This window comes from Nylanderia fulva, unplaced genomic scaffold, assembly GCF_048542155.1.
Source record: "Nylanderia fulva isolate GAGA-0341 unplaced genomic scaffold, ASM4854215v1 Scaffold218, whole genome shotgun sequence".
Lineage (NCBI taxonomy): Eukaryota > Metazoa > Arthropoda > Insecta > Hymenoptera > Formicidae > Nylanderia > Nylanderia fulva.
Genome location: NW_028190283.1, coordinates 75492 through 92563, shown reverse-complemented (window position 1 = coordinate 92563; position 17072 = coordinate 75492). Strand labels below are relative to the sequence as shown.

General features: G+C 34.4%; 1 protein-coding gene across 1 annotated transcript; it reads left to right on the top strand.

Moving 5' to 3' along the window:
• The first annotated feature begins 4206 nt into the window (after positions 1-4206).
• LOC146723229 (uncharacterized) lies at positions 4207-5126 on the top strand. The gene is made up of 2 exons (XM_085482738.1): positions 4207-4365; positions 4482-5126. The coding sequence occupies exons 1-2, from the start codon at positions 4207-4209 to the stop codon at positions 5124-5126; spliced, it is 804 nt and encodes a 267-aa protein (XP_085338864.1).
• The last annotated feature ends 11946 nt before the right edge of the window (positions 5127-17072 follow it).

Sequence of the window (17072 nt, the reverse complement as noted above, 5' to 3'; positions counted from 1 at the left end):
TTTTAATAATTAACTTTATTCATTCATTTATTGCTTTATTTGTCCCTTTAGGGATTAAAGGCGCTTTTAAGGAACGTACCCAAACCTTTACATTCTTCCTCTATTCTTCTAGCTATATGTTATAATATGTTACATATGCCGCGTTTTTTTCTGATAGGAGCGTTCCCGAACCTTTACAATCCTCATCTACTACTCATTACCATTTCATATCCATTTTTCCTGGCGCTTTCTTTTAATAGAAGCGTTCCCAAATCTCTACGCTCCCTTTTGATTCACTCGCACCTTTTCCCTTCCTCCTTCTTCCGTCTCCTTCTCCCTTGTCTTCAATTCCTCCTTTTTTCCTGGCAGGCATGTGGGGTGATTGGCCCTACTTGGATTCGAACCTGGGACCTTGGTCATACTGTCTTATGACTTAACCCACTGGTCTACCATTTCACCCCTAATTAACTTTACTATTATTCATATATTATTCATATTTATCCCATTTCCTTTAAAAATATATTTATTTTTAAGTAATTTTTATATTTTATTAAATAATAAATTATTATTTATAAATTAATGATATGCCTGAAAAAGGATTATTTTGATAGAATAAATCATACATTTCAATTTACCAGATATGGTTTTAATTTAATTTTATTAACAATTATTTCTTTATTTACTCATGATCTTATAATTATCTGATTTTTTATAGAAATTAATAATTATATATTTATTTGTTTTATATGTATAGAAATAAAATTAAAAAAAATATTTTTTTATTTTATATAATTCAGGTATTAGCTTCACTTCTTTTTATTTTTCTATTAATTATTAATAATTTTTTCTTAATTAATAATCAAAATATTTCAACTTTTAATTTTTATTTAACAATAATTTTAAAACTTAAAATTCTACCTTTTCATTTATGAATAATTTTTTCTTTTTTTTTTTTTTTAAGTCAGGAAATTTGCTGACCAAACATCGCCGTCCCGACCCTTGAGAGCTTTGTGGTGGATTCCCGCCCTATCCCGATGGATTATCGGACGGGAGACCGACCTAAAACCTGACTATAGCCCCTGGTCGTTAACAGGTATTGTCCACCGCGGAACCGCTCACGCATTACTTCACGGTGGACACCCATGACCTGATCCTGTAAAAGGACACATCCCCGGGTAACATTGTTGACCCGTCCAATACCCTCACCCTGAAAGGGTAAAGAGGAGTAAGCCGGGCTATTAGCTCACCCCCGACCATCCCGAGGCCAACGTGCAATGCAATTGGAGCCCCCACTTCTCTCCCTGCCGACCTGGGTGGTGAGATGACCGTAGTCATCAACCCACATAAATTGACGTCACAGGACATCACGAACTCAACGTGTACAATACATAAATGTATACACAACCACAATAAATAAAGACCAAATAAGGGCCACAGGCCCGGCTCCTAAAACGGCACAATGGCCATCCACAAACGAAAAGGTAGGAAGATGGACATCCACCTAGAATATACGAAACATAACACAACATTGAATTGGCGGGGGCGGAGAGGTCGCGGAGTCGTCTCACGGCAACCTCCCCGGAACTTCCCGCAACCCGCCGCTACCTATTAAACAGAAAACTTACTTAAGACAGAGGGCGTAACCGGACCAGAAGTCCCCATTTTACTAGGGAACAGCACGGCCGCAGTCCTCATAGCAACATTAGACAACTACTACTCTAACATAAACGCTGTCGGGGCGCAGAAGGAAGCCTCAGACGCGCCTCTCAGCACACTCCACCGCCCCCCCCCCCCGCACTCCCCGACGAGCCCAATACTGGGCTGTGAACTTTTTCTTCAATCCCCCCGTCAGGGCGCCCCGGAGCCTGCCTACGCTTGGAGGTACCGCTTTCCCTACCTCCATCTGACCTACGAGGAGGTACGTATTTTTTGGCACACGCACTCGAACCCGCACGATAATTCGCCTGCTTCCCGCTGATATCGCAGGACACACAGTGGGGCGGCGCTTCGCATTTAGCTGCCAAATGCCTCTCTTTCCCACATCTAAAGCAGCAATTGCTGCGAACGATCTCAGAGCCACATCTATTGGACGAGTGTCCAAAGGCATGGCATCTGTAACATTGTATGGGACGACGAGCCAACGGAGTAACCGTCAGCCTCGTCCACCGCATATCAATGCTACCCAAAACCCCTAGCTTGCGCGCAGCTCCAGCCGAACAACGGATCCAGAGAGACCCAACTCTAGATTTAGGAGACATACGAATCTCCCCCGCTTTTAAGTCAGCGACATCACATTCACCTGATGCAGCCACTAGGCCAGCACACTTTTTTTCTTTATTAAAATTATTGGGGATGTTGTAACGTTCAGCAAAATCGAATGCTTCGCAGCGCACTTGAAAAAGTGTCTATATAAATTTATATATATATATTGTGACTTGATAGACGTATATTATACGTATGTAAAATGTATATATAATGACATATTATTAATGACTGAATAGATGTATATTATACGTATGTATAATATACATAAATTATGCATTATTTACTACTAATATACATATATAATATACATATATATATATATATATATATATATTTGAGATTATATACTACGTATACGTAAAATGTACTTATGCTGACATATTATTGATGACTGATAGATAAATGTTACACGTATGTAAAATATACATAAATATTGCATTAATATACATCTATATTACAATTAATATTCTTATACAACCGCCTTCTGGAGACCATCCCGGTCGAGCATCAGCTGGGCGGGACGACCGGCGCGCGGCTACCAGCAGACGAGCACTAAGTGCTGGGTCTCCGCTGGAATCCGCACGAGGACACCTTCTCGCTGTCTGTCCGGCTGACTCCAGCGGCCCTACCGACCAAGCAGACCGTACTGGCACAGAGCGCTCGCCTGTTCGACCCGCTGGGCTGGCTAGCACCGATTCTCGTACGTGCGAAGTTGCTGATCCAGTCGGCGTGGTTGCAGCAACTAGAGTGGGACGCGCCGCTATCATGCGAGGACGCCGCTGCATGGACAGTCCTCGAGGAGGAATTGCCGTCGCTGGAGGAGATCCGACTGCCACGCTAACTGCACAGCGACACACCATACAGCTCCGTGGAGCTCCACGGCTTTTCGGATGCCTCCGAACGTGCTTACGCTGCCGTGGTCTACAGCAGAGTGAAAAGTGGCAGACTGCTCAGCATCAACCTAGTGGTCGCTAAGAGCAAGGTGGCCCCGTTGAAGCGTGTATCGCTTCCGCGACTGGAACTCTGCGGAACGGCCTTTCTGTCCAAACTAGCCGAACATGTGCGGCTCTCCTTGAATCTGGAGAAGTCGACGATCACCCTCTGGACGGATTCTACTGTGACGCTTGGCTGGATACGTGGACATCCTTCAAAATGGAATACATATGTAGTTAACAGCGTTGCAGAAATTCACCGCGACGACCAGGATGCAAGATGGCGGCACGTACTTGGTAAGGAGAACCTTGCAGACTGTGTCTCCCGGGGAGTGTCGCCGAAGAAGCTCCTTCAACATCCTCTGTGGTGGCGAGAGCCGGAATATCTCCGCCATCGCGCGGACTTTTGGCCGAAGGACGTCGGACACCTGGAAACGGCTGACTTACCGGAGCAGCGACCGTTACGATGCCATGCAGCCACCGAGAAGCGAGAACCTGAGGAGCTCAACCGCTTCTTCTGCCTTCGTCGCTTGCTTTGCGTGTCAGCCTGGATCTGGCGCTGGAGGCCACGAAGACTTCGTTCGACAGATGGTGAAGCTGTGTCGGCGTTCCTGGGACCTAAGGAGCTGGAGGCCGCCCTGTCGAGATGGATCCGGTTAGCTCAGGAGTCGAGTCATACCATGCAGAGCTGCGGGACATCCGTGCTGGAAGGACGCTGCCTGCCCGAAGCTCGCTCCGCAAGATGGTTTTCATGCTGGATGACGAGGGCACCCTGAGAGTCAGCGGGCGCCTAAAACATGCAATTTTGGATGCCGACCAACAACATCCAGTCATTTTGCCGCCGCAATCTCACCTGACTCACCTGGTGATTGACGCCGCCCACAGACGTACATTTCACGGAGGAGTCCAGGCCACCTTAGCTCACATCAGGCAACGATTTTGGATTCCGCGAAGACGCCAACTGGTTCGCCGCCACATCCACAGCTGCCACCCATGCGTCCGATGGCGGGCGGCTACTCCACGGTCAAAGATGGGCGACCTGCCGAGAGCGCGCGTCACTCCGAGCCGTCCATTTCAGCACACCGGCGTGGACCTCGCCGGCCCGGTGTGGCTCAGAACGACGAGAGGCCGAGGACACAAGGCCTACAAAAGCTTCCTAGTTGTATTCGTGTGTTTCAGCTCCCGCGCCGTACACCTTGAGGCCGTCAGCGACTACACCGCCGAGGCATTTCTAGCGGCCTTTCGTCGGTTCGTGTCTCGACGAGGGCACAGTCGTTTACAGCGACTGCGGCACTAACTTTGTAGGCGCGGACCGACAGCTCAGGGACCTCTTCAAGGCTGCTGGCCGTGAGATCCACACTATTGTCGGGCACCTTGCAGACCGAGGAGTACGGTGGAGCTTCAATCCACCGGCAGCTCCACACTTCGGCGGCCTGTGGGAAGCAGCTGTCAAGGCTGTCAAGCATCACCTGCGACGCACCATCGGCGAGGCCAGACACCTCTGAGGAACTGTCGACGTTTCTCACAGAGGTCGAGGCCTGCCTCAATTCAAGGCCGTTCGAGGCCTTGACTGACGACCCGGACGACCTCGATGCCCTGACGCCTGAGCAATTCTTGGTGGGAGACACTCTTTTCGCCATCCCGGAGCCGTCACTCCTGGACTTCCCAACCAATCGGCTGAATCGGTGGCGTCTCCTGCAGCAGATGCGGGACCACCTGTGGCAGCGGTGGACCCGCGAGTATCTGCAGTACCTCAGCCCGCGGCCCAAATGGTGGGCCACTCGTGGAGCCATTCTCGAAAGCCAGTTGTGCCTCGTCAGGGGCGAGAACACCGTGCCGTGCCGGTGGCCGCTTGCTCTGGTCACGCGCGTGCACTCAGGCAATGGTCCGCACAATGGTCCGCAGCATAACGCATGCGCGGATTTTGAACTTATCATAGATGTTTATTAGACTTATATCATTCGTCATTAAATATGCATTTCATAAATATGTAATATGCTTATAATAGTCATATATAATATGTTTTATACATATAGAAAAGAAATTTGTGAAATATTTCTAATAGATGTCTATTAGTTGTAAATAATTAATATATCGTATGTATATTCATTAAAAATATTATAGATGTGTATTAATTGAAAGCAATATTGAAATGTAGTTTTTAAATAATTTTTTTTTATAGATGTATATTAATTGTAGAAAATACGTCATTATAAATGTAATTAATAAATATGCAATATTATTTTAAGATGTTTTATATTTTTATAATATACGTACATCTAAATGTATATGTGTATAAATATATGTATATCTACTATACGTATGAAATTCATATATAAAACACGTGTATATAATGATATACAATTTACAGCTTATATATATATATATATATATATATATATATATATATATATATATACAGGGTGTCCGGTAATGGTCGCCTCAACCGTCGTGTGCAGGTAGAGTAAGTTAAACCGAATAGGAAAGTCCTCTACCGTTTTGCGATTTTCGCAATAATTATTGTGTTATTAAATAAAAAAGATCGGCCAATCTAAGCGCGCGACGAGATGAGACTGGCCCCCTGTCACACGATACACGGCGCGCGGCAAAGCGGAGGGAGGAGCGAACGCGATGGCTACGAACGGCGCGTAACGCTAAAGCTCCGCGACAACTATTTTCTCTCTTTCCCTTTTCATCTCACTTTCTTTTCTATGATATTTTTATTATAGTAAATATTAATCAGAAAAATTCTTATAAAATTCTTTCAATACCATTGTCCCACGATTACCATCATTTTTAGAGTAAATTTTAAGAAAAAATTTTCTCTGTGTAGTATTCGAATACATCCTATCAAAATTTTACGTTTTTTAAAATAATCAATAAATGATAATAATGAGAGAGGGAGAGAGAGAGAAAGAGAGAGTGAGTGAGTGAGTGAGGAACGTTATCATTTATGATAATAACGTTCCTCACTCTCTCTCTCTCTCTCTCTCTCTTTCTCTCTCTCTCTCTCTCTCTCGTTATTATCATTTATTGATGTTCCGGAACCGTTGAAAATAATTGAGAGTCTCCGCGAAAAGTTAAATGTCGCGCGATCAAATATATTGAGAACCATTCAATCGTCGCATTAGCGAATCACGAATTTCCACGCGACCGAGGCATAGCGCGTAGCCGATCCTTCTCACACCTCTTTGTAATTCGCATTCGCGGTCCCTTTTCGCCAACTCAAGTGCGCGGTGTATCGATTAGGATCTGTCGCGCACCCCCGTTTATGCCTATCTGAGTCGCTAATATCCTTCCTCGTTTCCCGTTCCTTCTTGTTGTTCCGGCTCTCAGTGTATTAACACATTGCCTCGTTATTGGAAATTCGTATCACGCGTTGTTCACATAATCCTTCGAGTTACGAAAGGGATTCTTTTCCGCCGGTCATCGGCAAAATTTGTAGAATATTGTGCAAGCGATATTTTCCATTATTTCAGTTTTATTTGTGAAATACATGCATAGTTCGGCTGCAATTACGACCGCATGTATCACCACGTGCTCCGACATTACAGTGTTCCGGAGACTCTCAGAGACCTCGATCTCGCGAACGGTGCATCGCGCATCCGCGTTCGGCTCTTGATCGCTGCGATCTTTGTAAAAATTATCGCGAGAAGATTTCCGTCGAGTACGCGCTCAGCAATTACGATCAAGCACAAGATGTCCGTCCGTTCTCGTTAAAATTGATTGTCCACCGTTCGTCAAGTGTGTCTAATTCGAACTCGAAACTTTAGTTTTTTTTGTGAAAGATCAAATAAACATTTTTTTTAACCATATTCTCAGCTGTTAACAATTAACCCATTCTTCCCTCTATTCCCGATCAAAATTAATTTAATCAGTGCATTCCGCAACAATTGATTATTTTAAAAACGTAAATTTTGATAAAACGTATCCGAATACTACACATAAAAAATTTTCTCTTAAAATTTACCCTGAAAATCATGGTAATCGTGGGACAGTAAGGTACTGGAAGAATTTTATAAGAATTTTTCTGATTAATATTTACCACAATAAAAATATTAATATCTACCACAATAAAATAAAAAATGTACTCGATTAATTTTACTATGTTCATATTAATAATTTTTAATGTAGTAAATATTAATCAAAAAAACTCTTATAATATTTTTCCTACACCATATTATCCCACGATTACCATGATTTTCAGGATAAATTCTAATAAGAGAAAATTCTCTCCGTGTATGGTGTGATTTGCATCAGACTCTTATTTTGCTTTGTATGCATGTTAAATTTTAATGAGATACATCGTCGAAAATGATGTCAATGCGATTATTAATTTTTCAAAACTGTACTTTACAATAATTAATCAAGATGCCATTTTGAAAATAAAAAGATTCGTTTTTAGTAAAGAAAGTGAGATGAAAAGGGAAAGAGAGAAAATAGTTGTCGCGGAGCTTTAGCGTTACGCGCCGTTCGTAGCCATCGCGTTTGCTCCTCCCTCCGCTTTGCCGCGCGCCGTGTATCGTGTGACAGGGGACCGTCTCATCTCGTCGCGCGCTTAGATTGGCCGATCTTTTTTATTTAATAACACAATAATTATTGCGAAAATCGCAAAACGGTAGAGGACTTTCTTATTCGGTTTAACTTACTCTACCTGCACACGACGGTTGAGGCGACCATTACCGGACACCCTGTATATATAAGGGAGAATGGGGAAATTGCAGTCAGTAAGAATTATTTTTTATTTTCAGAAAAAAATGTCTTTAAAACCAAAATGAAATAGTTGACGGATACTTCATCAATCATTCTTCGAAGATGGAAGCATAAAAGTTAAGAAAGGTAATATATAATTAGGCCTGCATTGATTAAAAGAAATCTCTGACTTGACCACAATTGACCGACGTGTTGGGTAATTACGGTCGCCTCTTGGGGTAATGCTAGCTGGTTGCTAGCAGGCAGGATTCGGTGGTATATTTTGATTACGAGCTTGAAATCCATAGAACCAATTTACGCCAGGACACCTTTTTTCTTTATTAAAATTATTGGGGATGTTGTGACGTTCAGCAAACTCAAATGCTGCACAGCGGACTTGAAGAGGTGTCTGTCTATATACATATATATATATATATATATATAGTTAAAAATTAAGATAAGTGAGCTTAAATAAGATTATGTTTTTATTAATTCACATAGTTTATATATACAAGTAAAAATGTTTGCACATATAACGTTTAAATATATAATATAAAACACACGTATATATATATATATATATATATATATATATACGTGTTTTATATTTATAATTATTGAATAAAGACATTTTAGGCTCACTCACCTCAAATTAAATGTAAGACAGAAGTTGCATTTTTTAAAATTAAAGGCTGTGTAATAAAATAGATAAATACTACAAATACGAATTTATTTTATTGTTGCCGTTTAGATGTAGTATCAGTACTAGATGCTCAACCATTTTATTGTTATCATTTGAAAGTTTAATTATTAGCACATAAGTCTAAATGCTGTAAAACGTACATATAATGAATAAATAAATATATTATGTAATTATATTTTGTTATATATTTTTTTCTTTTTAAAATTTAATTTAAACGTTATTTTTAAGCAATTATTTTAAGGCAATTCTAAAATCATTATAACGTCATACTATTGTCATCTAATGACGTAATATTATTGTCATCTGATGACATCATACTGTTGTCATCTGATGACGTCATACTGTTGTCATCTGATGACGTCATACTGTTGTCATCTGATGACGTCATACTGTTGTCATCTGATGACGTCATACTGTTGTCATCTGATGACGTCATACTGTTATCATCTGATGACGTCATACTGTTGTCATCTGATGACGTCATTTATGCTGTGACAAATGGCCGTCAGTATAGGGTCATTTGTACATCATACTGACCGTCAGTTTGACGTAAATCCTGACGAAAACGTACGTAAAAAAGACGTCTCATTGACGACGTTGTGCTACCTGGGATATATTATATCTATCTTCACAAAAATTTTATCAATAAACGTAAATTAACTTCATACTTTTAACAAATGTAATATATCGAGTACAGTATACCTAAAAGTTACCACAATCAAATAAATCAGTATAATTTTCTTATACGATACACATTTTAAAGTAATCAAAGGAATAAAAAAAATATCCAAAAAATAGACAAATTTTAGAGAGTTGACTTTGGACGGTATTTATAGTCCAAGCTTAAACATTTTCTTAAGATTTTCTAGATTAAGATCTTGTTTGTATAAGTATGACTTGAGATTTCATGTATTCATAGTTTTAATTAAAATGAGACGATCTTCATAAAAAAATAAGCACTTCTTGTCATTTAAGATTTTTTTACTGAATTTAGTGCTTAAGATGATCTGATTTACTTTCAGTAATCTTTGGGATTTTTCTGATGTATCAGCCAATGAAATATGTTTAAATATAGAAAAATTTAACAAGATGTATGTCTATACCATTTATTCATGTTATCAAATTATTGCAGACTCTAAAGTATTGTTAGAAAGTAATTTTACTGTAAAAAAAATATCAAGCAAAAAAAACATTATATAGATCCCGAAAAGAATTCTTCCTTAAAATTTTAACAAAATATTCTCCTTGAAAAAAAGTGATGCTACAACTTTGAAACAAGAAGAAGCATGGAATCAAACTTGCAATGCATATATCTATTGTAATAAAGTAAAAAATCTATATATTTTTTCTAATTAGATATGTTAAATGCTTGAAATAAAAATGTTAATTATATCTGAAGAAAATCTAATATATTTGCGGTAGATAGTTTCATTTTTAAGCTAGATTTTAAATATTTTTTATATTCAAAGTAATTTAATTTTTAACATTTTAATGTGTAATAAATTATTACAGAGAAGCGTTCAATTTAGAAAATTATGGAGTAATTTAAAATCAGTACAGAGAGATATCCTTACGCAGGAAAAACATGCACGTTTATCAACAGGTGGTGGACCTGAACCTAAATCTGCAAAGATTGACCCGAACATTGCCGCAATAGCACCCAATTTAATGACAATTGCACCAACATTATTTTCATCAAATTTATCAGATAAAATACTAAAAGATAATTTCATCTTTATTTTATTTATTTATATTATAATAAAAATTGAAAAAATAGTAACAATGAATATTTTTTAGAACGACAACAAAGAATATTAATGAATTGTATTCCTGAGGAATTAATTGAAAATGTGGAGAGCATAGACTTTATTGATGATGATTTCCAGGAAGTTAATAATGATTCTATTGTCACACTTCATACAAATGATAAAATAATTAATTTTATTGATATTTTCTATTAATATATTTGTTTATGAATAAGAATTTAGAATTTATGAGACAATGACAATTGAATGTTACAGACTCAAGCAGTAATGAGACTGATGATGCTGAAAAAGAAAATAATCCAGTAAATGAAATAATAAAAATAATAAAGATAAATTTTATTAATATATTTATTTTTAGACACACCCCTCTCTCTCTCTCTCTGTGTGTGTGTGTGTGTGTGTGTTGCGTAGTATCTTAAGCATATTAACAATTTGTATTGTACTGGTGGAATCGGCAGACCACGATTGTTAATTTTTGCTAAAATCCTTCTTCAATTTTTGGTAATATTCCATATAGGAGGAATCCTTATTAATCTACAGCGTCTTTTAAATTGTAAATTTTTATAAAAGGGTTTTAAAAAGTCCATCACGAATGTATCATTTTCGTACACGAACTCTCTCTACTTGAAAATCACGATCAATCAATATTTTTTCAATAACATCAATTTTCTTCCATTAATTCCATAATATTTAATAATAAGCTTATCTTAAAGTCATGTACGGACTGACTTGAAAACATAACCTTACTTTCTAATAAACACGATCTTATTTGATTCAAATAAGACCATCAAGATTTGATTATGAATCCGACTAAGCTTAAGAAGAGAAAAGCATCTTAAAAGACTTTGTACTTAAGACAGTCTTAAATATAAGAACGGACTATGGAATACCGTCCTTTATTTTGAAAAATGAGAATTTAAATTTAAAAAGAGTTAGCTAAAATCTTTACTTTCGCAAAAGTCACAGTTGTTTTCCGACATACTTGTTGACCAAAAATGTCTCCAAGTATATTTAAAATAAAATACTGCTATTAAACAGTGTCCAATAACAATTTAATGACACCCATTGGTCGTATACATATATACGTATATATTCACAAATATGTTTTGGCAGTGCAGCGCGTGGCCTTATATCCTCACTCAGCGGAATTCTAACTGCGAGAAAAGACGCCGCGTAGCGGCGAAGGCACGAATGAGTGCACGACTTTACGGACGGTTTTCCGCGAGCGCTTTCGCGCGGTCTTGTCTGGCGGTGTAGCATATGTTACAAGCGTTTTACTATGAAAATATAATTGTGAAAATATATATACGGATTGCTTTTTACCTAAAATTAGACCAGACCGGATTTCACATTGGATAAAAGAATATAAGTGAATGTTTAGATATCAATTTGGAAGCCTAGTAAACGAGAGTAGTTCATTCTACATTTGCATGTGTACACGAAAATGTAGGATGAGTTATTCTCATTTACTTTATAATCTCATTGCTTTATAATCATTACTATATTTGCAAAATATAATTTATATATATAAATTATATTATAGAAATATATGTATTTATATTAAATTTTTTATTTACTATTATACTTAAGTAATAACTCACTTATTAAAGTAATAACAAATAAAAAAATGTATAATTTAATTTTATTATTATTCGACACATTTGGATAAAAAATGAGAAATTCTAGAACAAAGGAACATTTTTTACTTACAGACAAGTGACGCAGTTTACTAAACTTATATTTTATTAACGTTCGTATTTTCATTTCTGATAATAATTCTTTCTAATTTGATAATAGATTTGTAATTAGCAGAGAAGTGCGTATATAAGTACAAATATGTTAGAAGAAAATCTGCTCGAAATTCACAGTACAAATACTCTTCTTTCTTCTGCAAGCAAAGGAAATGTTATCACTTTATCTTCTTATTTATACTCCACATTTTACATGGTAATTTTTTAAATCAAGAATTTAATATATTTGATAAATTAACAAATGTTGTTTGTAAACAAATCAATTATAAATTTCCAAAAAGTTATTGCATGTTTAGTTCAAACTCGAACATATAAAATTACGGAATATTAAAAAAGATATATTGAGATAAATAATTATAATATAATAAGAAAATATATAAATTAAGTAACAAAAAGCAAAAATTATAAATAGTGTAAAGTTTAATAATTTTATAGTTTAATATTTTAATAGTTTAATCATTTATATATATAATTTTAATAGTATATAATTAGTATATTATATGTATATACATATATACATATATGTAGTATAATTAAAATAATTTATATAATAAGTTTAGTAATTTAATAATTTATTGTTAATTATTTTGTATATATATACACATATATATATATATATATATATGTCAATAGGCTATTTTGGCGACATAAAAAAATCAAACATTTTATGGTATACATAAGAGTACATTGACTCCCTGACGTATACATTACTTATAATTTCATGATAAAATGCACTGGTACAAATGTATAAGCAATTAAGTATAGATCGGTTAGTACAGCGACAGTACCAAGTTATGTATAATACATTATATATTTCGGCTATTTTAACGACATCATATTTTCCATAAAACGGTTATTATGACGCCACTCCAAAAATAAATAAAAATATAATAGCTATATCATTCATAGAATATACAAGCAATCAAGATATACAGGGTGAACCATTTAACCAATCCACGCAATGATAAAGGATAAAGGATTGATTAAAATGGTCCACCTTGTATATAGGAGAAGATGCAAATGTGGCCCGTGCTGATATATTGATAGTAAGTATTTGTAGTTTATGTATCAAATATAAAAGTTCAAATCTAAAAAGTTCATAAAAAAAAATAAATCATAACCTTGAAAATATTACTTTTCGCACTTTTTCTTATACCAATATATAAAATCTTTTGAGGTTCGGTTAATTTTTTTATAAACTCTTTAGACTCGACCGTTTTCATATTTGTTACATAAACTAGCCTTAAGCTTTAGTTTAAACTGTCGAAAAAATTTGTATCAATCCCAATTAAAAGTTATATCTTATTGAAACGTGTAATAAATGCCCTTTTTCGAATTTTCAAATTAAGATATCTTAAAAACCTGACATGCCACAGTTACATCTTCTCCTCTGTATATCTTGATTGCTTGCATATTCGATTAATGATATAGCTATTCAAAAGAAGAATTTCTATATTTGCTTTTGGAGTGTCGTTATAATAACCGTTTTACGGAAAATATGATGTCGTCAAAATAGCCGAAATATATAATGTATTATACATAATTTTGTATTGTCGCTGTACTAACCAATTTAAGTACAAAATTATGTATAATACATTATATTTTGGCTATTTTGACATCATGTTTTCCATAAAACAGTTATTGTAAAGATATTCCAAAAGTAAATAAAAAAATTCTTCTTTCGAATAGCTATGTCATTCATCGAATATGCAAGCAATTAAGTTATATAAAAAAGGTGCACATATAGCCCGTGCTAATATATTGGTAGTTGCTATTTGTAGTTCATGTAACAAGTATGAAAAAAATCGAATCTAAAGAATTTATAAAAAAAGTAAATCATATCATGAAAATATTATTTTTCCACTTTTTCTTATACCAATATAAAGAATCTTTTGAGGTATGGTTAATTTTTTTATAAACTCTATAGATTCGAACTTTTTCATATTTGTTACATAAACTACAGTCTCAAGCTTTATTTTAAGCCGTCGAAGAAATTTGTGTCACATCCCAATTAAAAGTTATACAATATCTTACTAAAAAATGTAAAAAAATGCCCTTTTTCGCATTTTTAAATTATTATATCTCAAAAACTTGACATGCTTCATTCGTACCTTCTCCTCTATATATCTTGATTGCTTGCATATTCGATGAATAATATAGCTATTTAAAAGAAGGATTTCTTTATTTGCTTTTGGAGTGTCGTTATAATAACCGTTTTATGGAAAATATGATGTCGTTAAAATAGCCGAAATATATAATGTATTATACATAACTTGGTACTGTCGCTGTACTAACCGATCTAAGTATAATATTATGTATAATATATGTATATTTCGGCTATTTTGACGACATCACATTTACCATAAAACATTTATTATAAAGACATTCTACAAGTAAATGAAAAAATTCTTTTAAATAGTTATATCATTTACCGAATGTGCAAGCAATCAAGATATATAGAAGAGAAGGTGCAAATATAATCCGTGCTGATATATTGGTATTTGTAGTTTATGTAACAAATATGAAAAAGTTTGAATTTATAGAGTTTATAAAAAAATTAAATTTTAAGATAAAAAATATTATTTTTTGCACTTTTTCTTATACTAATATATAGAATCCTCTGTTCTTGAAGTTCGGTTAATTTTTTTATAAAGTCTTTAGATTCGACCGTTTCCATATTTGTTACATTAACTAGCCTTAAGCTTTAGTTTAAGCTGTCGAAGAAATTTGTATCAATCTCAATTAAAAGTTATATCTTATTCAAACGTGTAATAAATGCCCTTTTTCAAATTTTCAAATTAAGATATCACAAAAACCTGACATGCCACAGTTACATCTACTCCTCTGTATATCTTGATTGCTTGCATATTCGATTAATGATATAGCTATTCAAAAGAAGAATTTCTATATGTGCTTTTGGAGTGTCGTTATAATAACCGTTTTATGGAAAATATGATGTCGTCAAAATAGCCGAAATATATAATGTATTATACATAATTTTGTATTGTCGCTGTACTAACCAATCTAAGTACAAAATTATGTATAATACATTATATTTTGGCTATTTTGACATCATGTTTTCCATAAAACGGTTATTGTAAAGATATTCTAAAAGTAAATAAAAAAATTCTTCTTTTAAATAGCTATGTCATTCATCGAATATGCAAGCAATTAAGATATATAAAGAAGGTGCACATGTAGCTCGTGCTGATATATTGGTAGTTGCTATTTATAGTTTATGTAACAAGTATGAAAAAAATCGAATCTAAAGAATTTATAAAAAAGTAAATCATAACATGAAAATATTATTTTTCGCGCTTTTTCTTATACCAATATAAAGAATCTTTTGAGGTATAGTTAATTTTTTTATAAACTCTTTAGATTCGAACTTTTTCATATTTGTTACATAAACTACAGTCTCAAGCTTTATTTTAAGCTGTCGAAGAAATTTGTATCACATCTCAATTAAAAGTTATACAATATCTTACTAAAAAGTGTATAAAAATGCCCTTTTTCGCATTTTTAAATTATTATATCTCAAAAACTTGACGTGCCACAGTTACATCTACTCCTCTGTATATTTTGATTGCTTGCATATTCGATTAATGATATAGCTATTTAAAAGAAGAATTTTTATATGTGCTTTTGGAGTGTCGTTATAATAACCGTTTTATGGAAAATATGATGTCGTTAAAATAGCCGAAATATATAGTATTATACATAACTTGGTACTGTCGCTGTACTAACCGATCTAAGTATAATATTATGTATAATATATGTATATTTCGGCTATTTTGACGACATCACATTTACCATAAAACATTTATTATAAAGACATTCTACAAGTAAATGAAAAAATTCTTTTAAATAGATATATCATTCACCGAATATGCAAGCAATCAAGATATATAGAAGAGAAGGTGCAAATGTAATCCGTGCTGATATATTGGTATTTGTAGTTTATGTGACAAATATGAAAAAGTTTGAATCTATAGAGTTTATAAAAAAATTAAGTTATAAGATAAAAAATATTATTTTTTGCACTTTTTCTTATACTAATATATAGAATCCTCTGAGGTTTGGTTAATTTTTTTATAAAGTCTTTAGAATCGACCGTTTCCATATTTGTTACATTAATTAGTCTTAAGCTTTATTTTAAGCTGTTGAAGAAATTTGTATCACATCCCAATTAAAAGTTATATATCTTACTGAAAAGTGTGAAAAAGCCCTTCTTTCACATTTTTAAATTAATATATCTCAAAAACCTGACATGCCACATTCGCACCTTCTTCTCTATATATCTTGATTGCTTGCATATTCGATGAATGATAAAGCTATTTAGAAAAATAATTTTTCTATTTGCGTTTAGTATGTCGTTATAATAACCGTGTTATGGAAAGTATGTTGTCGTCAATATAGCCAAAATATATAATGTATTATACATAATTTTGTACTGTCGCTGTACTAACCGATCTAAGTACAAAATTATATATAATACATTATATTTCGGCTATTTTGACGACATCATATTTACCATAAAACATTTATTATAACGACATTCTATAAGTAAATTAAAAATTCTTTTAAATAGTTATATTATTTATCAAATATGCAAGCAATCGATATATAGAAGAGAAGGTGCAAATGTTATCCGTACTGATATATTAGTAGTTGGTATTTGTAGTTTATGTAACAAATGAAAAAGTTTGAATCTAAACAGTTTATAAAAAAATTTAGTTATAAGATAAAAAATATTTTTTTTGCATTTTTTCTTATACTAATATAGAATCTTGTGAGGTACGATTAATTTTTTATAAACTCTTTAGATTCGAACTTTTTCATATTTGTTACATAAACTACAGTCTCAAGCTTTATTTTAAGCTGTCGAAGAAATTTGTATCACATCCCAATTAAAAGTTATATCTTACTAAAAGGTGAAAAAAATGCCCTTTTTTGCATTTTTAAATTATTATATCTCAAAAAC

What these genes read in the sequence shown, in the direction of transcription:
- LOC146723229 (XM_085482738.1), top strand. Translation starts at nt 4,207, where the DNA reads ATGGGCGACCTGCCGAGAGCGCGCGTCACTCCGAGCCGTCCATTTCAG. An exon ending in TGTGTTTCAGCTCCCGCGCC is followed by an intron (nt 4,366 to 4,481) that starts GTACACCTTGAG and finishes CTAACTTTGTAG; the next exon opens with GCGCGGACCGACAGCTCAGG.